Genomic DNA, 27,053 nt, shown 5'->3' with positions numbered 1-27,053 from the left:
CAACTTTGATGTGTGTTGCTTGAATTACCAGCATCTGCAGAATTCCTCGTGTTTGCGTTTTTGAATAATTGGTCTCGGTTTGGATTCAGCCAATGCCGACTTTGGGCATCATATACGATGGGCGCAGTCAAGTAATGGAGGCTCATTGGGAAAAACTCAGTTGAACGTATCCTTTAAAAGTTGAGCAAGAATATTGAAGGGTCTCCATCCTCAGCATCCTCGGGTAGACCAATTATACGCATGTTCTGTCTTCTTGATCGATTTTCAAGATTGATGACTTTGGATTTAAAATGTTGCAGTTGTTTAACAGTTGAAGCTAAATTCTGCTCTAAGTTCTCGACTTTTGAATCCGTCTTCTGAGATTTAATATCCAGTTCAGAGATTTTACTTCGATGTTTTTGAACTTCACAATCCAGGGATTTCAGAGTTTCCGTGATTGATTTTAAATCTTCATTAAGACTTTGACGTTGCTGTTCAAATTTATCAGATAAACTTTCAGATAGATTCTGACATTGTTCATCGAACTTTTCCTCTAGAAACTTCATCATAGCATCATAGGGTAGCTCCGTTTGTTTAGAGTCACCTTTTCTTTTTCCTCCGTTTCCGTCAGAATCTTTCCCATCTTTGGCTTTGGATCTTGTACTCCTTTCTTTAAATTCCAGAGTTGCAATTTAAGAAAAACATCAGTAAAATAAAATAAATCTTCTGGTGTGGGTAAAAATTGGTTAGATAAGTGAGATCGTAGGTTAAAAAAAAGATAATGGGAATGGAGCGAAGCCAGAAGTGACCTCACTCCATGAGCACTCCCTGCAGGATCATCATTGAAGAACTGTGAGAAACAATCCGCAGATATTGAGTTATTTCAAAAAGTTACACAAACACCATAATCTCATCCAATGACTTGCGCTTTAAGTCTGGCACAGTGGCGTCTTTGGCTGGGTAGCCTACTGGTAGCAGCAGCAGCAGCTTTTCATTCGCTGGGCGTCCAAGGATTTCACGCACACGAGGACCACAGTTCAGAGGAGTCGAAGTGACTGTCGCTAGACCAGCATTCTGGATGGGGAGACAGTAAAACAAATGCATCTTTAAAATTTCAACATGAATTTTCCATCATTATCATGTTCAAGATCAATTCTGTACTTTGTTTAGTAGGATTCACTCTGCTATTATTGATGCAATTTCACTGACAACAAACTGATATTAATGATATGATGTTGTTCTGTATGGTTCCTCCCTGATGTGATGCTTTAAATTCAGAGTAAGTCCCATTCCAAATACTGGAGTATAAAATAGGAGTTGCTATTACAGTAACACACATCAAAGTTGCTGGTAAACGCAGCAGGCCAGGCAGCATCTATTGGAAGAGATTCAGTCGACGTTTCAGGCCGAGACCCTTCGTCAGGACTAACTGAAGGAAGAGTTAGTAAGAGATTTGAAAGTGGGAGGGGGAGGGATGGAGCCAAGAGCTGGACAGGTGATTGGCAAAAGGGATACAAGAGGATCATGGGACAGGAGGTCCGGGGAGAAAGACGGGGGTGGGGGGGAACAGAGGATGGGCAAGGGGTATAGTCAGAGGGACAGAGGGAGAAAAAGGAGAGTGAGAGAAAGAATGTGTGTATAAAAATAAGTAACAGATGGGGTACTAGGGGGAGGTAGGGCACTAGCAGAAGTTAGAGAAGTCGATGTTCATGCCATCAGGTTGGAGGCTACCCAGACGGAATATAAGATGTTGTTCCTCCAACCTGAGTGTGGCTTCATCTTTCAGTAGAGGAGGCCGTGGATGAACATGTCAGAATGGGAATGGGACGTGGAATTAAAATGTGTGGCCACTGGGAGATCCTGCTTTCTCTGGCGGACAGAGCGTAGGTGTTCAGCAAAGCGGTCTCCCAGTCTGCGTTGGGTCTCGCCAATATATAGAAGGCCACATCGGGAGCACCGGACGCAGTATATCACCCCAGCCGACTCACAGGTGAAGTGTCGCCTCACCTGGAAGGACTGTTTGGGGCCCTGAATGGTGGTAAGGAAGGAAGTGTAAGGGCATGTGTAGCACTTGTTCCGCTTACAAGGATAAGTGCCAGGAGGGAGATCAGTGGTGAGGGATGGGGGGGACGAATGGACAAGGGAGTCACGTAGGGAGCGATCCCTGCAGAAAGCAGAGGGGGGCGGGAGGGAAAGATGTGCTTAGTGGTGGGATTCCGTTGGAGGTGGCGGAAGCTGCGGAGAATAATATGTTGGACCCAGAGGCTGGTGGGGTGGTAGGTGAGGACCAGGGGAACTCTATTGTTAGTGGGGCGGCGGGAGGATGGAGTGAGAGCAGATGTGCGTGAAATGGGGGAGATGCGTTTGAGAGCAGAGTTGATGGTGGAGGAAGGGAAGCCCTTTCTTTATAAAAGGAGGACATCTCCCTCGTCCTGGAATGAAAAGCATAATCCTAAGAGCAGATGCGGTGGAGACGGAGGAATTGCGAGAAGGGGATGGCATTTTTGCAAGAGATAGGGTGAGAAGAGGAATAGTCCAGATAGCTGTGAGAGTCAGTAGGCTTATAGTAGACATCAGTGGATAAGCTGTCTCCAGAGATAGAGACAGAAAAATCTAGAAAGGGGAGGGAGGTGTCGGAAATGGACCAGGTAAACTTGAGGGCAGGGTGAAAGTTGGAGGCTAAGTTAATAAAGTCAATGAGCTCAGCATGCATGCAGGAAGCAGCGCCAATGCAGTCGTCGATGTAGCAAAGGAAAAGTGGGGGACAGATACCAGAATAGGCACGGAACATAGATTGTTCCACAAAGCCAACAAAAAGGCAGGCATAGCTAGGACCCATATGGGTACCCATGGCTACACTTTTAGTTTGGAGGAAGTGGGAGCAGCCAAAGGAGAAATTATTAAGAGTAAGGACTAATTCCGCTAGACGGAGCAGAGTGGTGGTAGAGGGGAACTGATTGGGTCTGGAATCCAAAAAGAAGCGGAGAGCTTTGTGACCTTCCTGATGGGGGATGGAAGTATACAGGGACTGGACATCCATGGTGAAAATAAAGCAGCGGGGGCCAGGGAACTTAAAATCATCGAAAAGTTTAAGAGCGTGAGAAGTGTCACGAACATAGGTAGGAAGGGATTGAACAAGGGGGGGATAAAACCGTGTCGAGGTATGCAGAAACGTGTGTTGCTTGAATTTCCAGCACCTGCAGAATTCCTGTTGTTGCTATTACAGTATAGTTTTGAGGTGGAACTGACTGAAAATCTGAAGTCTTTGAGATGCGAAGTTAAGCTGGGGTTTTCTGATATCAGATGCACTGAAATGAAGAACTGAAGATTAGTTAATGGCTATTTGTAGTTTTGAGATTGCACCAGCTACTCTTACCTTATGCAGGAAGTTTGGACAACGTTCATCATCAACTTTGAATTTGGGATCAAAAAAATAAAATTAGGGTTTCTTCTAAATAGTAGAAGTTTGATTACCTGCAGAGCTGCTAGAAGAATTCCACAGGAAATTGAAACGCTAATCTCATTGTAATAATGAGTCCTCCTGCCAGTGGGTAGGATTCCATATGTTTGCTTAAATATTAATATAAGATAAGGTGCAGTATCCAGGTACTCTTTAATCCAGTTTGTACTACAACAAAAAACAGTAATAATGTATTTAAAATAGTTTCTTAGTATCCTTTGCAGGATTTATGATACAATGAACTCAAGCCATGATTTAAACCATTAAATTATAAGATATAGGAGCAGAATTAGGCTGTTCAGTCTATCAAGTCGGCTCCAGCATTCAAATTTGGGTTTACATTTGTTTTAATGGATAGAAATTTAGAAAAGCAAGTGATGCCCTGCTGAAATGGTAGCACCAATACCACAGGTAAGCAACTTCCCTGATTGATGCCCCAGCTAAAAAACCGAATATACAGGTACAGTAGCTAAACAACTGGTGTGGTCTATAATACACATGATTTACAGAACACATTGTAGTCGGGCAGCTCTCCAGGATTATTCCAACAATATTTCAGGTGCATAGTTCCCTGAAGATGGAAGCTCATGTGGATAAGGTGGTGAAGAAAGCTTTTGGTTTGCTGGCCTTTATTAATCAGAGCATTGAGTATAGGAGTTGGGATGTAATGTTAAATTTGTATAAGGCATTGGTAAGGCCAAATCTGGAGTATTGTGCAGTTCTGGTCACCGAATTATAGGAAAGATGTCAATAAAATTGAGAGAGGAGGTTTACTAAAATGTTGCCTGGGTTTCATCTCCTAAGTTACAGAGAAAGGTTGAACAAGTTGGGTCTTTATTCTTCAGAGCGTAGAAGGTTGAGGGGGGACTTGATAGAGGTGTTTAAAATTATGAGGGGGATTGATAGAGTTGACGTGGTTAGACTTCTTCCATTGAGAGTGGGGAAGATTCAAACACGAGGACATGGGTTGAGAATTAGAGGACAAAATTTAGGGGTAACATGAGGGGGAACTTCTTTACTCAGAGAGTGGTAGCTGTGTGGAATTAGCTTCCAGCAGAAGTGGTTGAGGCAGGTTCTATGTTGTCGTTTAGAGTTAAATTGGATAGATATATGGACAGAAAAGGAATGGAGAGTTATGGGCTGAGTGCATGTCAGTGGGACTAGGATAGGGTAAGAGTTCGGCACGGACTAGAAGAGTTGAGATGGCCTGTTTCTGTGCTGTAATTGTTATATGGTTATATTTCTCCTGAGAGGTGCACTTTAGATCAAGGGCATTTAGATTCCAAATCTGGGGAAGGTGCAATATATAGAAGCTGGATGGGCTACTTTCTGGCAGAACTGAGTTATATCCTTGAGGAGGTTTGCTGGTATTTTGGAAGACTGTGTACCTGAATAGGGAATTAGACACAAAAGGCAAGGGAAATATACACACAAAAGACAAAAGGTGGAAGATACATGCAAAGCAAATAGAACAACAATAGAGCTAAACAAGGAGATAATTATGTAAGGGTGACAGTAAAACAACAAAATAAGAACATAGTATCTGAAACAGAATCAATGAGCTAACAGCACAAGAATAAACAGACATGATCTGATAGCATTATGGAGATATGATTACACGAAGGTTAAAGCAGGAACTCAATACTCTCGGACATTTGACTGTGAAGAACCAGGCAGGGAGGAAAAGCTAAAATGAGATTGTGACGAGAATACACATAAATTAAGATGTTAGCTGGCCTGGGCTGGCACCAGTGGGATCAGCAGTTGGTCTGCCACCTGTCTTCAGGAGAAAGAGAGATAAGGAAAACAATGGAGCAGCATTTGGAGATGTTAATGAAGGGACGGAAGAGAGTAACGGAAGGAGAGCTGTCAAGATCGGCTCCCCCCTTTGAACCCTGAACTGTTTGAAGTGATGGACAGGCGATACCCCAGCAGGGGGATAAAAAGGGACAGGTTCGCTAAGGCAAGACACACGACACCCCAAGGTAACGAGACCCTGGAAGCGGTGCGTCTCCCACAAGTCGGTGGGAAGTTTTGGACGGCTGGTCGCGGGACAAGCCATAGACGCACAGGGTGGAAAGGCACGATCGGCGGGAACCTAGTGTGTGTCCACCCTTGCCTGGGTGCCAGGTTCACTGCAGAGAAACGATCGTATCTGGAAACGGAGGGGTTACGGTTGGTGACCTCAGATGACATCACAAAGGACTCGCCCGAAAGCTGACTGCGAAGGTCTGTGTGGAAGCCGTTTGAATATTCATTCGTTTTGCTCTCTCTCTCCTTCCCCCCACTGTCCATCACCACGGCAGCAATTACTGCGAACTGAACTGAACTAAATTGAACTGAACTTTGCGTCACTTTGAAACTGGTCATTTACCCCTAGACAATGATAGAGCTTGATTGATCCTGTTATCTTAATTCTGTGTACATGTGTGTTTATCATTGCTGAACTGTTGCATTTATTATCCTTTTGATTAGAGTACTGTGTTGCTTGTTTCTTTAATAAAACTTTCTTAGTTCTAGTAATCCAGACTCCAACTGAGTGATCCATTTCTGCTGGTTTGGTAACCCAGTTACGGGGTACCTAACAAGATATTCTACTAATAAGAGATGAAGTAAGTAGTTCTGAGAGATGAAGGAGGCTTGGAATATGTGGAATTTTTTTAAAAGATAGCAAGAGAAAGACGTTTTGGCCTCCAAACAGCAGCCACACTACAGAAATGTTTATAAATGAATTAACAAGACATTGGATTGTTTAATTATCAGGAAACATGAGTTGCAGTAAAAGTGCCATCTTTAGGTTGAGTGTCATGGACATCAGTGCTAGGAATGCAGCTATTTACAATTTCTAGTAATGATTTGGAGGAAGGAACCTATAAACTCTAGAGACTGTTGTGCATGGAAGTCCCAGGGGATCAGCAGTTTCTGAGATACTCATCCAGCACCAACAATCATTCCACAGTCAAAGTTATTTAGATCATATTTCTTCCCCTTTCTGATGTTTGGTCTGAACAACTGAACTTCAGACCATGTCTTCTTGCTTTTACGCAAAGAGTTGCTGCCACATGATTGGCTGATTGGATACTTGTGTTAATGAGGTGAACAAGTATAAAGTGGCCACTGAGTGTACATAAATTAGGTGTCGGGGGACTTCCGGTAGCGCTCATGGAGTGAAGTCGCGTTCTTGACTCGCTCCATTACCTCTGAGTTTTTTTTTCTCTATGGTCAGCTATACTTTAATTAACCATTAAGGCATCAACTCTTACAATACTTTGAATTAAACTGAATTCTCTGACAATTGGATGATACTGAGATCTGCTATGTCTAAGAACGAGAAAGACGGCAAGGATGGTAAACCTCCGGTTAAACCGAAAGCTACGGATCTCCCTCCGACTGAATCACCGGTGACTTTGAAAGCTATATCGGAGTTAATTCAGAGGGAAATCTCAACCTCTGTTAGGGAGATGATTCGTGCGGAAATTGCAGGCCCTGTTAAAGACCTGATTCATACGGAAATCTCAACTAATTTCCAGAAAATTGCCGGTTTAATTGATAAGATGCAAACATGTATTGCGGAACATCAGTCGGCTATATCTGATCTTCAAAAATTCGCGCAACAAAGTGAGCTTAAGATGGGGAAAATCGAAGAAACAGTTAATGTAATGAAGAAGAAACTTGACTTTTTGACTTTTAAAAACTCTGACTTGGAATCTAGAATGCGACGGCAGAATTTACGAATGATTGGCGTGAGGGAAGCCGCTGAAGGTAACAACCCCATGAAATATTTCTCCCAACTTTTAAAAGATGCATTCCCTACTGTATTTCCTGACCAACCACCGCTACTGGATCGTGTTCACAGAATCCCATCATACTCGTCTAGGTCAGATAGACCTAGGCATGTTATCTTACGTTTTCATTACTTTCAAGACAAGGAGAGACTGTTTCGATTCGCTCGATCTAAAGGTTTCATTGATTTTTCGGATCTTAAGTTCCGATTCGTGGAAGATTTCAGTAAACCAATCTGGGACCAACGGGTCCGTTACAGATCCGTGATGTCGGAATTCTATAAGATGGATTTAAGACCAGCGCTGCTGTACCCTGCACGTCTAAGGATTCGCATGTCAGATGGAGCCCTTCGTTTTTTTGATTCTCCATCGGATGCCCAGAGTTATCTGGATCAACTTTCATCTCCAACATCTTAATTGCTTTCTTTTTAATTTTCTCCGTCGATCGGAGGCTGTGAATTGGTTGGTTTTAACTTTTCTGTGCCCTATTTGGGCAGAAAAGTTTACTTTCGATTTCTTAATATGGCTACTAAACTTTCTTTTTAACTGCGTCATTTCTTTCTTTTCCCAGGGGATTCTGGGTGGTTACTTCCCTTTTGTCATCTTACGTATTTCCTGTGCGGCCTTAAATTTTGTAGTTTTTGTTTAAATTTTATTCTGTTTTGCTTTTTATAATCACTTTATGTTAATAATCCTATTTTTTTTGTTGCTGTGTCTATTCATGAGTTTGAGGTATATTGTGGTTTTTTTTTTAATATATATTTTCCGGCTTTTGTTCTGTTCTGTGTGTATTCTAATTGAGCTAACTTTTTTTTACTTATTTTTTTACTGTTTTACAATTAGCTGATCCTTTTCATATTTATACCTTTTTTTAGGGAGCGTATACCGGAAGTCATGGGGGTAGTTTTAGCGCTTGCTTCTTTCTGGCGGGTCTGCTTTAGATTTTGCCTTGGGGTCTTGGGCTGGGGGGTGGCGGGAGGGGCTTCACGTTTTAGTTTGTTTTTCTTTGGGCTATATACATTATTGAAGTACTGGTTGCGTCCTTTTCCCCGGTATCTTTTGTATGTTCTGTTCCCTCTCCGGGTTTGTGGGTCGCGCCTATTGTCAATCCTCCCTGTTGTGGGTTGACTTTAGGATTTATGGAGTCTATTATTAATTTTGTCTCCTGGAATACTAATGGTCTTAATCATCCTATTAAAAGAAAAAAAGTTTTTAAAGTGTTCCGGAGACTTAAAGCACAAATTTTATTTTTACAAGAGACCCATGTACGGAGGGGGGACAGACTACGTTTTTTCAAATTCTGGAAGGGACAACAATTTCATTCGAACTCCAATGCTAAGATTCGAGGCGTCTCTATTTTTATAGATTCCTCAGTTACTTTTATACAACAGGATATTATCTCTGATCCGAATGGTAGATTTTTATTGGTTAGTGGTTTACTATTTAATAAAAAAGTAGTTTTGGTTAATGTTTATGCTCCTAATATGGATTGTCCGGAATTTTATAAATCATTGTTTGATCAGTTTCCGAATTTGAACGAGTTTTCATTGATTTGGGGCGGAGATCTTAATACCTGTTTATCTCCAGCTTTGGACCGTTCAGCTCCTTTACGGACTTTACCTAATAAATCTGCAAATTTGATTAATTTTTTCCTTTCTGATTCTGGGTCGACGGATATTTGGCGTTTTCTGCATCCTCAGGAAAAAGATTTTTCCTTTTTTTCACATGTTCATCATTCCTATTCAAGAATTGATTATTTTTTTATTGATTCTCGTCTCATTCCTTCAGTGATTAAATGTGATTATGATTCTATAACCATTTCGGATCATGCTCCACTTAAGCTTTCTATTAAAATTATGGCCAATATACCAAACAATAGACAATGGCGTTTTAATTCGCTGTTGCTTCAGGACTCGGACTTTGTTAATTTTATGAATGAACAGATTGAGCTTTTTTTTATAATTAACCATACAGAAGATATTTCGGTTAACACTCTTTGGGACACTTTTAAAGCCTATATTCGGGGTCAGATTATTTCGTATTCCGTTGCTTTGAGGAAGAAACAGAAGCAGGAGGAGATGGCAATTGTGGACAAGATTAAAGAAATTGATAAGAAATATGTTATGGCTCCTTCTGAGGAGCTATACAAACAAAGAACTGAACTTCAAATGGAACACAGTTTACTACTCTCGTCCTCAATTGTAAACCAATTAAAGAAAACAAGAAGTGATTTTTATGTTCACAGTGATAAAATTGGCAAGCTGCTGGCTAATCAATTGAAATCTAATTATGTTAAATCTCAAATCAATCAGATTTATAATCAAAATGATCGATTGATATTGGATCATGTGGGGATTAATTATACCTTTTGTGATTTTTATTCTTCTTTATATCAATCAGAGTCTCCTCGAGATTCTAAATATATGAATGATTTTCTAGATAAGTTAGACTTTCCTCAGATTTCACAGGATATGTCTTCTTTATTAGATACTTCCATTACAATGGATGAGATTAAGAATGTTATTTTTTCTATGAATCTGGGGAAAGCTCCTGGCCCTGATGGGTTTACCGTTGAATTTTATAAATGTTTTGCTTCTTTATTGATTCCCTGGCTCTATAAGGTTTTTGAGGCTTCTTTGAAACTTGGTAAACTTCCGGAATCTTTTAATAGAGCATCAATTTCTTTAATACTAAAGAAGGATAAAGACCCTGCTCAATGTGCATCTTATAGACCAATATCTTTATTAAATGTTGATTCTAAAGTCTTTTCTAAGTTATTAGCAAATAGACTAGAAAAAGTACTTCCTTCTATTATTTCGGAAGACCAAACGGGTTTTATTAAAGGTCGTTACTCTTTTTATAATATTCGTACATTGTTAAATATCGTTTATACTCCCTCACAAAATGTTCCTGAGTGTGTTATTTCTTTAGATGCCGAGAAAGCTTTTGATAGAGTAGAATGGCCTTATTTATTTAAGGTGCTTGAAATGTTTAATTTTAGCCTGAAATTTATATCCTGGATTAAACTGTTATATCACTCCCCTGTAGCCTCGGTTCGTACTAACTCATTAAACTCACCTTTTTTTCCTCTCTTTCGTGGTACTCGACAAGGCTGTCCTCTTAGTCCCCTATTATTTGATATTGCATTAGAACCTCTTGCAATTGCTATTCGAGAATCTTCAAATATTACTGGGATAACTCGGGGATTAAAGTCCCATAAATTATCACTCTATGCTGATGATTTACTTTTATATATTTCTAATCCTGAGAGATCTATTCCTGCTGTTTTAGAGTTATTAGCACAATTTGGTCTTTTCTCAGGTTATAAATTAAATCTTAGTAAGAGTGAACTTTTTCCGATTAATAAACATCTTCCCTTATATTATAAATTTCCATTTAAATTGATTAATAATTACCTTTCATATCTTGGGATTAAAATTACTTGTAAACATAAAGATTTATTTAAGACTAACTTTTTACCATTAATAGACCATATTACTCAACTTTCATCTAAATGGTTTCCTTTATATTTAACTTTGATTGGTCGTATTAATGCAGTTAAGATGTTTTTTTTGCCAAAATTTTTATATGTGTTTCAGGCATTACCAATTTTCGTTCCTAAATCTTTTTTTGATAAAGTCGACTCTAAAATTTCTTCATTTATTTGGCAGAATAAGAATCCGAGACTGGGTAAAATACATTTACAGAAAGCTAAGAGAGATGGAGGTTTAGCATTACCTAACTTTAGATTTTATTATTGGGCTATTAATATTCGACATATGAAATTTTGGTTACTTGACCGGGATATACTATCTATTCCTAAATGGGTAGCATTGGAATTACAATCTGTTCAGGGTTATACACTTGGTTCTATTTTAGGTTCATCTCTTCCTTTTGATTCGAAACACCTTAAGCAGGTCTCTAACCCGATCGTTAAATATGCTTTGCGTATTTGGTTTCAATTCAGAAAATTTTTTGATCTTAATCAATTCGGGTTAGCGATTCCTATTTTAGGTAACATATTTTTTCCTCCCTCTTTTACGGATCGCGCTTTTCAAACTTGGAAGACTAAGGGTATTTTACGGTTTTTGGATTTATTTTTAGATGGTTCCCTTATGTCTTTTGAACAATTATCTAATAAATATAACCTATCAAGAATACATTTTTTTAGATATTTACAAGTTAGAAATTTTCTAAGTACTATACTTCCTTCCTTTCCAATGCTTCCTCCTATATATATTTTAGATTCGATAATTAACCTTAATCCATGTCAGAAAGGTGCATCGGCTATGATTTATAATATTATTATGAAACTCAGGAAAGCTCCATTTGATAAGATTAGGGTAGATTGGGAACAGGAATTGGGGCTTACCATTTCTGTGGATGATTGGGGGCAGATTTTACAATTAGTTAATACTTCTTCTATTTGTGCTAAACATTCCCTAATTCAATTTAAAGTGGTGCATAGAGCACATATGTCCAAAGATAAGTTAGCGCGTTTTTACTCGCATATTAATCCTTTCTGTGATAGATGTTCGGGGCAGATAGCCTCTTTAACTCATATGTTTTGGTCTTGCCCTACTTTGGAAACTTTTTGGAGAGATATTTTCAATATTATTTCTAAGGTATTAAATATAGATATCTCTCCTCACCCTATTACTGCTATCTTTGGACTACCTAAAATTTCTAGTAATCTTTCCCCTTCAGCCCGTAGAATGATTGCATTTCTTACTTTAATGGCGAAAAGATGTATTTTACAACATTGGAAAGAGCTTAATGCTCCAACTACCTTTTTTTGGTTTTCTCAGACGATTTTATGTTTGAATCTGGAGAAAATTAGAAGTAACCTTCATGATTCTTCATTTAAATTTGAACAGATTTGGGGACCTTTTATTCGATATTTTCATTTAATGTAATATTTACCCTTCTTGTTTTTTTTACTGTTTCAATGGAGGTCGGGATTGAGGACGTGATTTTAAGTTTAACTCTGTTTGGTTTCAAGTTAGCCCATTGCTTTGCTTTGCTTTTAGTTAGTTGCATGGTGGGTTTTTTTTTGGGGTTTTTTTTTCTTTTTTTCCATTGATATATATAAAATCTAGTATACTATTATGTTATTTTGGTTTCTTATGCTTAAATTACATTGTTTGTAGTATTTTCTTTTTGGTATTGTTATCTTTTGGAATTTTATTATACTTTAACATTGTATTAATGTTTATATGGCTTACCTTTTTTGTATACTTACTCAATAAAAAGATTTAAAAAGAAAGAAAGAAAGAAAAATTAGGTGTCATTTTCCTTACATTGCAGATGTAAATAACTACAGTTTGAAGGAGTTCACTGATGCAGTGAAACTTGGGCACCCGAAATAGTAAAACAAATACAAATGCAAGCATTTTGCCTTTTCTTCCCTTTAACTGGCACTTCAAAGTCAGCTAACAGTTAAAGGCTAAGATCAGATGAAATCTTATATCAATACTTGAGTATCTCATCATTCTGCACTTAAACATTAACTTTCTCTAAAGATGCTTTCCACCTTGAAGAAGATTACCCATCATTTACTCTTCTATTTTGGATGTTCAGCATCTGCAATATTTCAATTTAACTCACACTTTGATTAAATTTACCTCAACTTCTGTACGTCAGCAACCCAATTCTTTCCCATTCTCTTCCGATAGTTAATTTCCTCCTCTTCCTCAATTATTTTTCGTATTTGATGTTTCATTTCCTGGTCTTGTATGACTATGAATGTCCAGGGCTCTGTGTGCGCTCCACTTGGAGCAGTCCCTTTAAGGAAACAGGAAAATGGGTCCACAGTACTAGGCTACTGTTGATGTTTGTGGACTAAGTCATGGCATATAAAAACAGAAAGTAGGTCAACTGTCCCCAGCCATGTCTTTGACCTATTCAAGTACAGCTAATGTCTTCCCTTTTACACCACAACCTGGAAAAGTTTTGATTTTTAATTTTTGAATCTCCTTCCCCGTTACTGCAGAATCTGCTTTCACCACCCTTTCACTACATCATAACACACTGTAACAAAATGGCCTCTGTCCTATAACCTGACCCTTTAACCCATGAATTGCTACGTCATAATGTTTCCTTTGAGGTGCCAGAAGTAAATCAGTGTCATCTGGTGATTTGATGCAGCTACGTGCCTATTCCTAGCACTATTTTATAATCAGAAACTCAGTTTGCAGTTTTGCATCACTCTGCTGGCGACTCAAAAAATTCTATACAGTGTTTTTAATAATGTGAAACTTGCTACATAAATACAAAATAGTTGTTATTATTGGGAAGAATATTACCATTGGTGGTGTTGCCACCTTTCCCATAGCTCGAGACTGATTCCCTGGCTCCTTAACTCATAATTTCAACCAACCCCCACAAATAGTTCTAGTTTACAAACACCCCCCCTTGATTTAAAATGGGTTTCTTTTAAATTTCCTTTCTAGTCTGCAGTTCTGGGCATGTAAATATTTTTGAAGCACTCAGCATCCTACTCAAGAACCTCTTTAAAAATACCGTTCTCTGGAGTACTTCTGTTCTGTGTAAAGTCTATATGAGAGTGCTCAAATATTATATTTATCAAACATTGCTCTGAACCATTCTGAACAGTGTGTTTGTCCTGCTTTGTTTGTTCTTAAATGCTTGGTTTGATCTCAAATTGGATTAATAATAGCACAGATATTCAAAGATCTTGGCATCTGTAAAACGAAAACTTAACTGATACTTTTCACGTCCAATGAGTTTGTTCCCCAAATGAACTATGATCTACTCTGTTAAGGGAACTCTGCATTCCATTCTTGGTTCAGATTTCAAACCTGAGACTGTGGGGGTGGACTAGACCCAAAGGTCTGCCTACAGGTGATTTGGTAGAGCTGCTAGCCTGTCATTAGCACTATTTTAGTGGAAACTTGGTTTATGTATTTGCTTCACACTTATGGCAATTACAAAAAATATATATAGTGTCTTTAATACCATTCAGAATATGACAATGAGCCATATGATAGCATATTAGGACAGATGACTATTAGATTCAAGAGGTAACTTTTAGGAGATTGCTTAGAGACTTAAGGGAGTAAATTCTGGAGGTTATGCTTTTAGCAGATGATGGTGAAGCCACCAATCATGGAATAATCAAAACTGGAAGTATGGAATGAGTTAGAAGTGGGAGGAGTGCAGAGATCCTGAAGGGCTTTAGTGGGACAAGACGTTACAGACATAGAAACCATGCAGAACCATGAAAAGAACAGACATTCTAAAAAATAAACTTAACCAGAATTGCAGCAGGTAATCAAATACAAGAATATTGGATGAGAGTCTGAAAATAGGCAGAAGAAAGAATGCAAGCTTAAGCCTGTGGAAGGTGAAAGATGAGAGGCTGGTCAGAGGTTTAATGGGTTAGTTCTATCTCACAGTACCAAAGGCACAGATAATGACTCCACACTAGCAGGAATAGGATAGGTAATTCTCCGCTGACAGAACAGAATAAGCAGTCATAAGCCAAAGCAAGGCATAGTGTGACACAATGGAAATAAATGGCCATGTGATGGAATGGGTACCTGTTTTAAGCTCACTTGAGGGATAAAAGTGACAAAGATTGCTGAAACAGATTGAAGAGAATGATATTCGGGGTGGTGGTATGATAATCACAATCTCATGGGATGCAATTTATACCTTTGAGTTAAACCATTTTGATACCATGGTAAAGGCAAAAATCTGATGGAAGACATAGAACACTGGGAAAGATGGGCACAGATTCAGGAAATGGCATCTGATTTAAAAACAGGAGAAGGAAGACATGCTATTCGAAGAGTACTGTAACAGACAGTTCAAGAAATGATCAGCTGGCCTAAAAAGGAATGGACAGTGTTATCACGAGAGAGGAGGAAGAGATGTTAATATTATCTGCTACCCTGAAAGCTAGAAAGAGAACTTGGGAGGTCATGATGTAGTTTTTGCTATACTGAAGATGCTAAGTACTTTTCAGAATTTTTCTGTGTCATCAAGCTTTCGGTCATTTGTCAGTTTAATTTCTATTCTGCTTCCCACACTGATTTCTCTGTCCTCAGTATTACATTTAATTCACTGAAACTCAACATTAGCCATGGAACAATAACTTATCCTCTAACAAGGCACATTATAATCTTCCATACTCAACAATGAGTTCAGAAATGACAAACAAGCAGCATCATTTGTAACAGATTTCTAAAATTCATTCCTAATTCTTTGGATAATTTAAAATAATCATTCTGCTTTTTGAGCTACTCTGGGTTTTTGTTTCCTTGCACATTTACTTTTTTAAAATTATACCTTATCACAAATCTTTCCTTAATGTCCCTCCTATCCTCCCAATTTCCCTAAGTTTTTCAACCATTTCCTCCATCCTTTTTTTTAGTTCTTAGTTCTAATGAATGACCCATGCCCAAAACATTAATTCTACTACTCTCTCAATTGGTACGGCCTAGCTTTTAGTGCAGTTTTTGGCATTTTCATCTGCTCTGCATTTTTACTATCTTCTGCAGAAAAGTGATCGTGCCTTCCACCTCATCTCACCCCTCTACTTTACTCTGCATTCAGCTTTCCCCAGCCCTCCCTCAGTTCTAAGGAATGGTCTTTACCCGAAGCAATAACTCTGTTAGGGGGATTGAAACCTGATCAAAGAATTCTCATCAACATCAATTCTGTCAACTTTTCTGCTCCTTTCAGAGATAAAAGTAAAATGGCTTGGTTGCTACCTGCTGTCCGGATGATGCTCTCAATCACCTCCCTTGGTACCATTTCCTTGCTGAAGAAGCGAACACTCCTCCTCTCATTCATCCATTGGTAAAACTCATTGGCTCGCCAAATCATTTCCTTCTCTGGATAACGCTTCATAGAATATGGAATATGTTGTATTACAACATCAGTTTCAAGCCATTCTTCAGTTGGAATGTAAAGAACACAAGAACAAAGGACTGTTTAGTAGGTTAAACAGAAACACATTGAATTAAGCATTTATTTGGACAACGGCACCTAAACAAAAATCACACATGTTTAAAACACTCTGAGAATTATACACTAAGTTATACACTCTGGACCGCACCTGGACCCGACCAGCGAGGCCCACCACGTTCTTGGAGACCTTCAGTCTGCTACCGTGCTGGAGCGCTTGGAGACACGGCCCATTCCGACCAGCACCTCTCCGGAGCAGACGACCACACAGAAGTGATGGCGGAGACCTCAAGGTGCCCCAGACGCTTCCCCGGAGCGACCACCGTAAAGCCCCGTTGGTGGCCATCCACAGCTGCCAGAAGTGAGGCCTCCGCTGCCGACCTTGGAAATCGAGCCAGAGGCTCGGCTGGAGCAGAGGCCTCCGCAACTGTGACTCGGTTTACGGACTTGTTTCAGCTAGGAGCCCGGACCTCCAGGATTAAGTGTCGGCTTCGGGGCCCGACCCAATCAACAGCGTGGGCCCCCGGCAGCTGGAAGTGGCAGCGGAGCCTCCCCCGTTACTCGGCCCGACCCGGAGCGCATGACGGCGCGACCCGCCAACATCAAAGAGCTGACAACAACACACTGCATCGATGGAAACCTGGAAAGATGCACTACTTACCAAGGAAGCGTAGGAAAAGAGCTGGGCTGCTGGTCAGATTGAAGATGAGGGGCTTCAGGGTCCCTATGCCCACCATCCTACTAGCTAATGTGCAAGCCATAGAGAACAAGGTGGATGATCTTAAAGGGAGACTCACCTACTGCAGGGAGATGCAAAACTGCTGTGTATTCTGTTTCACCGAGACCTGGCTCTCCCCTGCCACCCCCCGACTATGCCATCTGACCGGAGGGATTTTCGATCCATCAGATGGACCGCACGGTGTCTTTGGGCAAGACGAGGGGAGGTGGTGTCTGCCTACTGATCAACACTGCGTGGTGCTCGGACACAGTGGCACTGACAAGCTCCTGCAGCCCGGACCTGGAACACCTGTTGGTGAAGTGCCGTCCCTACTATCTGCCACAGGAATTCACCTCGGTCATACTAACAGCTGTCTACATTCCCGCCCCCCCCCCCCCCCAGGTGGACGTGGAGTGTGCTTTGAGCATACTGTATGCCAACATCAGTGAACTTGAGACCAGGTATCCGGAGGCTTTGCTCATTACAGCCGGGGACTTTATCCAGGCCAACCTCAGAAAGTCGCTGCCAAAGTTATACCAATATGTCTCCTGCCCCACTAGAGGCCCAAATATACTTGACCACTGCTACACAGCAGTCAAGGATGCCTACCGTTCCATCCCACGACCTCACTTCGGAAAATCGGACCATCAGGCCGTACTCCTCCTCCCGGCTTACAAACAGAAACTGAAGCGGGAGGTCACGGTGTCAAAAGTAGTGTCGCGTTGCACGGAGGAAACGGATGAGGTCCTCCGTGACTGCTTTGGATTGGTGAACTGGTTCGTATTCAAGGATTCGGCAGCTAACCTTGATCAGTATGCCTCAGCTGTCATGGACTTTATTTGGAAATGCATGGAGAACTGTGTGTCTCGCAAGACGATCCGGGTATTCCCTAACCGGAAACCTTGGATGAATTATGAGGTCAAGTCCCTTTTGAAGGCTAGAGCTGCGGCTTTTAGGTCCGGGGATACCAGTCGCTACACTGAATCCAGGCGTGAACTCCGGAAAGCCATTAAGGGCGCCAAGAGGCAATATTGAGCCAAGTTGAAAGCCCAGGCTAGCCAGAGGGATGCCAGTAGACTATGGCAGGGTCTAAATGAGATCACTGGGCACAAAGAAAAGGCTGGGAATATCAATAACTGTGGCGCTTCTCTTCCTGACGAACTTAACATATCCTACGCAAGATTCCAACAGAAGAGGAGCGTCCTGCTCCCTCCAAATGAACCAGACCTGGTGGCATCGAGGTTCATCATCACCAAGGACGTTAGAAGGGCCTTCCTGAAGATAAATCCAAGGAAGGCGACGGGCCCAGATGGCGTACCAGGATGGGTTCTCCAGGCCAGTGCAAGCAAGCTAGCTGGAGTGTTTGCTGACATTTTCAACTGCTCCTTGCTTCAGTCTAAGATCCCCACGTGTTTTAAGAAGGCAACGATAATCCCAGTGCCGAAGAAGAGCAAGGTGGCATGCCTGAATGACTATCGACCTGTGGCTCTGACATCAATTGCTATGAAGTGCTTTGACAGATTGGTTATGGCACACATCAACCACAGCCTACCGGTCAACCTCGACGCTTTGCAATTTGCCTACCGGAGCAACAGGTCAACGGCAGATGCCATCTCTCTGGCCCTATATTCCTCCTTAGAACACCTGGAGAATAAAGACGCATACGTAAGGCTCCTTTTCATTGACTACAGCTCTGTCTTTAATACCATCATTCCAAATAAACCGATTCCCAAGCTCCGGAATCTGGGCCTTAGCACTCAGATCTGCAGCTGGATCTTCAACTTCCTCACAGACAGGACCCAGGCTGTAAAAATAGGGGACAAGCTCTCCTCTACAATCACTCTGAGCACTGGTGCCCCACAAGGCTGTGTACTCAGCCCCCTGCTGTACTTACTGTACACCCATGATTGTGTAGCCAAGTTTCCATCAAACTCAATATATAAGTTTGCTGATGACACAACAATTGTAGGCTGTATCTCGGGTAATGATGAGTTTGAGTACAGACAGGAAATTAAGAACCTGGTGGCATGGTGCGAAGACAATAACCTATCCCTCAAAGTCAGCAAGACGAAGGAATTGGTTGTTGACTTCAGAAGGAGTAGCGGACCGCACGACCCAATTTACATCAGTGGTGCACAAGTGGAACAGGTCAAAAGCTTTAAGTTCCTCGGGGTCAATATCACAAATGACCTGACTTGGTCCAACCAAGCAGAGTTCACTGCCAAGGCCCATCAGCGCCTTTACTTCCTAGAAGACTAAAGAAATTTGACCTGTCCCCTAAAACCCTCACTAATTTTTATAGAAGCACCGTAGAAAGCATTCTTCTAGGGTGCATCACAAGCTGGTATGGAAGTTGTCCTGTCCAAGACCGAAAGAAGCTGCAGAAGATCGTGAACAAGGCGCAGCACATCACACAAACCAATCTTCCATCCTTGGACTCAATTTACACAGCACGCTGTCGGAGCAGTGCTGCCAGGATAATCAAGGACATGTCCCACCCAGCCAACACACTTTTCGTCCCTCTTCCCTCCGGGAGAAGGCTCAGGAGCTTGAAGACTCGTATGGCCAGATTTGGGAACAGCTTCTTTCCAACTGTGACAAGACTGCTGAACGGATCCTGACCTGGATCTGGGCCGTGCCCTCCAAATATCCGGACCTGCCTCTCGGCTTTTTTGCACTACCTTACTTTCCATTGTTCTATTTTCTATTTATGATTTAAAATTTAAATTTTTAATATTTACTAATTTTTAACCATTAATATTTAATATTTGTAATCCAGGGAGCGGGAAATGCAGAATCAAATATCGCTGTGATGATTGTACATTCTAGTATCAATTATTTGGCGACAATAAAGTAAAGTATAACGTTTTGGCCCATGGCAGACTTGCTTCAAAATCACTGGTTACTCTAATTAGAAAAACTCCCATCTTTTGAGATCCAGAAAGCAGGAAATTAAGTGAAAGCAGCAACTGTCATGAAACTAGCATCATTTTAGTTTCCAGGCATGAGGAAGTGTGCTTGCAACTTTTTCAATCACTTTGATTGGGGGGCGGGGGGAAGGGAGGGGATTATTAGGATTTCATATTTAACAATTGATACCACACTTTTGATGTACAAAAATAAGCAGGGTCTCATCATCTGCATGCATATGGCAAATAACGTAGCACCCATTACTGGCCAAGGTCCCCAGATTATTGCGAAGTTCTTTCAAGTTACAGAACTGCACAGTACTAGATAATAAGTTCTGATGAATGGTCTCAGCCCAAATCATTAATTGTTTATTCCTCTCCATAGGTGCTGCCTGACTTGCAAAGCTCCTCCAGCATTTTGAGTGTGGTGCTCAAGATTTCCATCACCTGCAGAATCTTTTGTGTCCCTATAACAAAACCCATGTTGATCATCCTGCATGTGACAGCACAAAGCTGCCCTGGGTTGTGGTAAAATGGACATCAAGATGGAGGTGAATGGTCCAGTGAGCTTATTGTGTTGATCTGGGTAGGTCATTACTTAAGAGGATGACAGAAAACTGCTACAGTTTATCCAGTGGACAATTTGAGGAAAGAGATTAGGGAAGTGCAGCACCTTATGTGACCAAGCAGCCAAACATCATGACCAAAGAGGAATCGCAAAGCTGAAGGTGATCTTTCAACATCAGCATTCTACTATTTCACTTCCTAATTTTCCTCTCACAACTCCAGAATCCACCAAATTTCATACTTACAACACCATTTTAAGTTCTGGAGTTAATTCATCATAATGCTGGAAGGTGTCAAAAACTTGGAAAAGAAGGGATAATGGGATTAGTTCTTCCTATTGGTCAATGGAAGGAAACCCAACTGCAGTTTCAGACAATACTTCAAGTTATAAATTCAAACAAATTTATTATCCATGTATACTGTATATCAAATACTACCAAGTTTCATTTTCTTGCACAATTCACGGCAGATCAAAGAAACACAATAGTATCGATGAAAACGTACATACAAATCCTGACAAGCAACCAATGTGCAAAAGACAAACTCTGCAAATACAAACGCAAAATAAATAATAACTTGAGCTGCAGAACCCTTGAAAGTGCGTCCATAGATTGTGTTCAGTGATCAGTTCACTGTTGTGGTGAGTGAGGTTGCCCACACTGGTTCAGGAGCCTGATGGTTGAAGGGTAATAACTGTCCCTGAACCTGGTGGTGTGGGACCCAAGAGTCCTGCACCTCCTTCCTGATGGTAGCAGCAAGAAGAGAGCGCGGCCTGGATGGTTGGGGTCCTTAATGATGAATGCTGCTTTGTTGCAGCAGCGCTCTTTGTAGATGTGCTCAATGGCAGAGAGGATTTTTCCTGAGATCAACTAGACCATATCCACCACATTTTGTAGCCTTTTAAAAGGAAGCAGATGGGTATATCAATACAATTTGCAGGCCTGAATCTGTTAGCTCAGCAGGTCTGTAGCTGATCCTAAGATAAGGGGAGGCAGGTGTAAGGCTGGTAGAGTTTGGGAGTGAAGATGGGATCTTCATAGTAGTAATAATAGCATTGTAACAGGTCAACTGCAAATATCTTGTAGAAGCAGAGGGTATATGGTTCACCCATTTATGGCCTTCGATGCTAATAAAGGAAATAAAGAGAATCACCAGCAGTGATTCCAGCCAACAAAAGTGTCAATAATCAATTCACCTGATTTTAGGGCAGGTGAGAAGGGAGATTAACATTTTGTTCCCCCAAGCAATGAAATGCTTTGTCTGAAAAGATGATGGAAGGTGGATCAATAATAAATTCAACACGGGAGTTTAGTATAACACTAAAGAACAAGTTGGTCTGTGGGGACTGGGATTAATTGGATAGGTCTAATTAAAATTCAACACAATGGAATGAATTGCCTTCTAAACTGTACCCCCGCCATCCGAAGGTACAGCGTTCCTGTGAAATGGTTCGTAAGCCGGAATGTCATAAAGTGAAGAAGCAATTACCATTTATTTATATGAGAAAAATTTGTGAGTTCGTAGACCCAAAAAATAACCTACCAAACCATGCCAAATAACACATAAAACCTAAAATAACAGTAACATATAGAAAAAGCAGGAATGATATGATAAATACACAGCCTATATAAAGTAGAAATACTCTTCTACAATCATTGTCACACTGTTCTCCATAGCGAAAATCTCACGCAAGTGCTCTCGGCAGAAACACGGCGCAAACGCTCTCTGCAGAAACACTCTCTCCAGTAATCTTTAAGCTATGAAGCTGCCAAATCATACCAAATAACACATAACAATACACAGCCTATATAAAGTAGAAATAATGTATGTACAGTGTAGTATCACTTACCAGAATCGGGAAGACAGCACCAAGCACACTGAAGATGGTGTGTTAGGCTGAGTCATCGGAGGTTGGGGTGGTGCAGTGGTCCCCAACCTCCGGGCCGCCGACCGATACCAATCCACGAAGAATGCAGTGGTACAGCGGTAGCTGGGATGCACCCAGCACATCTAATTAATTAGCTTGTTTATTTCGGATTTTTTCTTAAAGATGTGCTGGGTGTGTCCCGGCTACCACTGCACCACTGCGTTCTTCACGGCAATGTATCGGTCCGCAGCCCGGGGGTTGGGGTGGTGGGATACTGGGGTGTCATCTCATCATCGTCTGTTTCCATCAGGGCAGGCAGGTCATCTTCTTCAATGTCTGCCTGCCTCGATGTTGAAGGTCAAGGTTCGTCGTCTGCTGTGGCTGATGTGGAAAGCTTGAATAACGACAGTATGCTTGACTGCTTAGCCTCATGCATTTTTCTATCATACAGTTCTTTGTAAGCACTCAAACCATCTTGCAAATGTGCCCTAAACCTACGTACCCTTTCAAAATTAAAGTCGTACTTTTCTGCAAACATTGCAGTGAAAATCTCATGCAGTTGCTTCACGTTCAGTTCCTGGACGACTTCACTTTCGGTCCGTTCGCTACTGCATTCAGTTTCGAATGTTATCCTTTCCTCTTCCAATTGCATCAGCTTGTCATTTATCAGTTCTTGGTCATGGGATGCCAAAACCTCTTCAACATCATCTTCGTCAACTTCCACAAGCCAAGTTCACTTTGTCCTTACTTCGTGCACCACGATCGAAACGCTTAATTATGTCTAGTTTTACGCTAAGTGTAACACCCTTACGAGCTCTTTTAGGCTTTTCTGATACCTTAGAACTCATCTTGCTAACGGCTGCTCACAGGCACGTGTTTAAGCAATGCCGGCTAGAATGCAATTCTGGGGGAGGAGCTTGGCTGCTCGGGGCGTGCGCTGCCTTTTTTCGTAACAGTGAAAACACCTTCTGTTAGCGAAAACAGGTAACTAATGTAGGTCTTTCGTAACAGCGAGGTTTCGTAAAGCAAACGTTTGAAAAGCGGGGGACACCTGTATCATTCTGTGACTAAGATGCTACAGAAATTTCTACTGATACAAAACAGCTGAGTTCTGGTTACTGCTCATCTTTCCCAGAAAAATCAAGTATTTTGCACTCCAGGAGTTAGGTGTCCATTACAATTTTTAAGGACAATGGCTCGACAGACAGAGTGCTCTCCACATTGAACAAAGGTGAGTTTGTGGCAGGGAGCTCTCTCCTCAAGTCCAAACTATGTGATAAAGTCAACTTTGAGAAACCAAGCAAAGAGTCCTTCAAAATGTAACTTAGTAGAAGAAACCACTTGAGAGCAGTGAAGCATATATTAAAATACATTTCTGAGACTAGAACTTGATGCAGAATGATTGAACTGTGCAGCTTCTTACCACATTCAGTATTTGAGGTGAATAGCATAGATAAACTTACTGAAAGGAATGGGAAGATGGAATTAAATGTTGAGAATGAGAGGAGATATGAATAATTATAAAAGATGAAATTACGACACATTTGGATGGCAGTAACAGGATAGGTGCAAGTCAGCATGGATTTACGACGGGGAAATCGTGCTTGACTAATCTTCTGGAATTTTTTGAGGATGTAACTATGAAAATGGACAAGGGAGAGCCAGTGGATGTACTGTACCTGGACTTTCAGAAAGCCTGTGATAAAGTCCCAATTAGGAGATTAGTGGGCAAAATTAGGGCACATGGTATTGGGGGCAGAGTACTGACATAGATTGAAAATTGGCTGGCTGACAGGAACCAAAGAGTAGCAATTAACGGGTCCCTTTCGGAATGGCAGGCAGTGACCAGTGGGGCACCGCAGGGTTCAGTGCTGGGACCGCAGCTGTTTACAATATACACTAATGATTTAGATGAAGGGGTTAAAAGTAATATTAGCAAATTTGCAGATGATACAAATCTGGGTGGCAGTGTGAAATGTGAGGAGGATGTTATGAGAATGCAGGGTGACTGCAGGGTGGACAGGCTGGGTGAGTGGGCGGATGCATGGCAGATGCAGTTTAATGTGGATAAATGTGAGGTTATCCACTTTGGTGGTAAGAACAGGAAGGCAAATTATTATCTAAACGGAGTCAAGTTAGGAAAAGGGGAAGTACAATGAGATCTAGGTGTCCTTGTTCATCAGTCACTGAAAGTTAGCATGCAGGTACAGCAGGCAGTAAAGAAAGCTAATGGCATGCTGGCCTTCATAACAAGGGGAGTTGAGTGTAGGAGCAAAGAGGTCCTTCTGCAGCTGTACAGGGCCCTGGTGAGACCACACCTGGAGTATTGTGTGCAGTTTTGGTCTCCAAATTTGAGGAAGGACATTCTTGCTATTGAGGGAGTGCAGCGTAGGTTCACAAGGTTAATTCCCGGGATGGTGGGACTGTCATATGTCGAAAGATTGGAGCAACTGGGCTTGTAGACACTGGAATTTAGAAGGATGAGAGGGGATCTGATTGAACACATACCCAGAGAGTGGTGGATATGTGGAATGCTCTGCCCCAGAAGGCAGTGGAGGCCAAGTCTCTGAATGTTTTCAAGAAAGAGATGGCTGGAGCTCTTAAAGATAGCGGAATCAAAGGTTATGGGGATAAGGCAGGAACTGGATACTGATGGTGGATGATCAGCCATGATCACAGTGAATGGCGGTGCAGGCTCGAAGGGCCGAATGGCCTACTCCTGCATCTATTGTCTATATTGTCATAGACTAGATGTTCTGGATGGCTTAATTTTTTGTTACAAATTCAACATATAAAAGGCAACCATTCTATCAACTATGCACTAGAAGGCCAGGTATTAGTTTTATTTATTCATTTTCACAAACCATAAAGAAACATACTGAGGTATTCTAAATATGTATTAACATTTAGAAGTTGGCATCATATCAGAACAAAGAGATATAAATATAAGGGGAGGGGCACTGCACAAGGAGATATAGTGGCAGCCCAACATAAATCTTTAAGATTATCAAAGAATATATGTGGAAAGGATGGTTTTACTGGTATGGGGTGATTAAGTTCTAAGAGATATGAACAATAAATCCAAAACGGAAAATTAATTCGAAGAGTTTTTCTGTTCAAGGATTAGTTAAAATTCACTTATTACTACCACAGAAAGAAAGCCTTCCAGCCCCCAGCAAAGTAATTTCACCAATCCCATTTTCTCCTTTTATTTTCCTGTAGTCCTGTAATTTATTTCCTTCCATGTTCACCAACTCCACCACAGTTCTTTTATTAGATTAATTCATATTAAATAGTTAAATTCAATAAGACTCCTATAAAGTCCTTCTGTAGTTTACTATATTAAAGATACTGTCTTAAGCCAAGGCTGTTACTGCCTGGCTGTACAGCAGTACAGTAGTTACTCCTCAAGCAACAAGACTGGAACACCATGCAATTAAGTCTTTTTTTAAAATTTTGAAACATTAAACAATGCCAGATCTTTAGAGCAAACCTCTTGCAGAGACAAGGAGGCAGAAAATGCTTCACTTCCCAGTGTCATGGCTCACTCTAATACTCTTTGCAAAAGATGTGTGAAGACTGAGATTTTCAATTACTCAGCTTTGTAATATAACATAATGTTAAAGTCCACATTATAGGTTTCATCCTACTGGTGTCCAGGTTCTCTCAGGTATCAGCAGTTAGAACAGCACTTACTATCACTGTAGACAGTTCTAACAAGTCTACCAGTGAAAAAAAGTGCCAAGACAAAAATAATTCTAACCTGAAGATTAGTTGTTAAATTCCCCAGTGGATGCTAAATCACCCCAAAATGGGTACAATATTATTATACTCTATAACAGGCCAGCTTTAGACTTTACTGTTAACAAGTTGTGTTCATGATTTTTCAGCCAAGAGCCCCAAAGGAGAATTCCATATTTATAAAGTCAACCAACAGAAGCACTTAAGGCAGTGCACTCAGGTTCAGGGAAAATCCCATGCAGGTTAATGGAATAGATAAAATAGCTTTAAAGCACCAGGTATTTTTATAATCACCTCCTCTCATTCCACAAAAGGCATTTGAGTGAAACTTAGTAAAATGTAAAACTGGCTATGAACTATTACCTGGATTTTAGTCCTAACACTTTGCTGGAAAGAGGTAATGGTGTTTTAACAAAGTGATTTACAGTTAGTTAGACTTGATTTGAAGTACTATTTTTTTGTTCTGAGCAATACAGCTTTCCCCCACTGGAAGCGGCACTTAAAATTTATATGAATGATACCAAGCTAAAGGAGTTAAATTATAAGTTTTATATGGTACAAAAGTAAAAGCTCAAATTGCCATGAATATGGAGGATTAAGAGGTCGGCTAGTTTATACGTTTAAGGTTATCAAAAGAGTTGATAGTATAGATATAGGAATACTATTCTGCTGTGGTGAGGTTCATTAACAAAGTTGGGCTAATCTATTTAGTGATGTAATCAGAAAGTGCATCTTCAAACAACTGGGGGACTTAGAAATCCATTCTGCCAAAAAGCTGCTGAAGGCTGCATCAATTACAATAAAACAAATCACTGTTTTTAATGTTCCACCTCCTCAAAAGATCGATTGTAGCATGTACTAGATAAAATTGGCACTCAAACATTCCTTTATCTTACCGTTCTCTTCCGTGCTGGGCTCCCTCTCATTTTGCAGGTCTTCGGCTCCCCAGCGGGTGGAACTGGTTCTCACTTCACTATCAATGCCTCTTTCTCTTTTTGTTTCCCCCTTATTCCACCGCCAGGCAACAACACAAACGCAAATCACTGCAATAATGATAGGAGTCAGGGGAGAAAAGAGAGACATTGTGAACAACTTA

The 27,053-nt window shown here is 40.9% G+C and overlaps 1 protein-coding gene across 1 annotated transcript; it reads right to left on the bottom strand.

Moving 5' to 3' along the window:
* iyd (iodotyrosine deiodinase) lies at window positions 1-27,053 on the bottom strand. The gene is made up of 5 exons (XM_063055135.1): window positions 26,854-27,053; window positions 15,960-16,142; window positions 12,846-13,005; window positions 3,454-3,607; window positions 1-1,053 (listed from the first exon to the last, which is right to left on the bottom strand). Exons 1-5 carry the CDS (start codon window positions 27,038-27,040, stop codon window positions 871-873), a joined length of 867 nt encoding a protein of 288 aa, XP_062911205.1. The 5' UTR covers window positions 27,041-27,053; the 3' UTR covers window positions 1-870.

This window comes from Mobula hypostoma, chromosome 8, assembly GCF_963921235.1.
Source record: "Mobula hypostoma chromosome 8, sMobHyp1.1, whole genome shotgun sequence".
Classification (NCBI taxonomy): domain Eukaryota; kingdom Metazoa; phylum Chordata; class Chondrichthyes; order Myliobatiformes; family Myliobatidae; genus Mobula; species Mobula hypostoma.
Note: the sequence above shows the minus strand (reverse complement) of the source record. Positions and strands in the feature narration are given on the sequence as shown.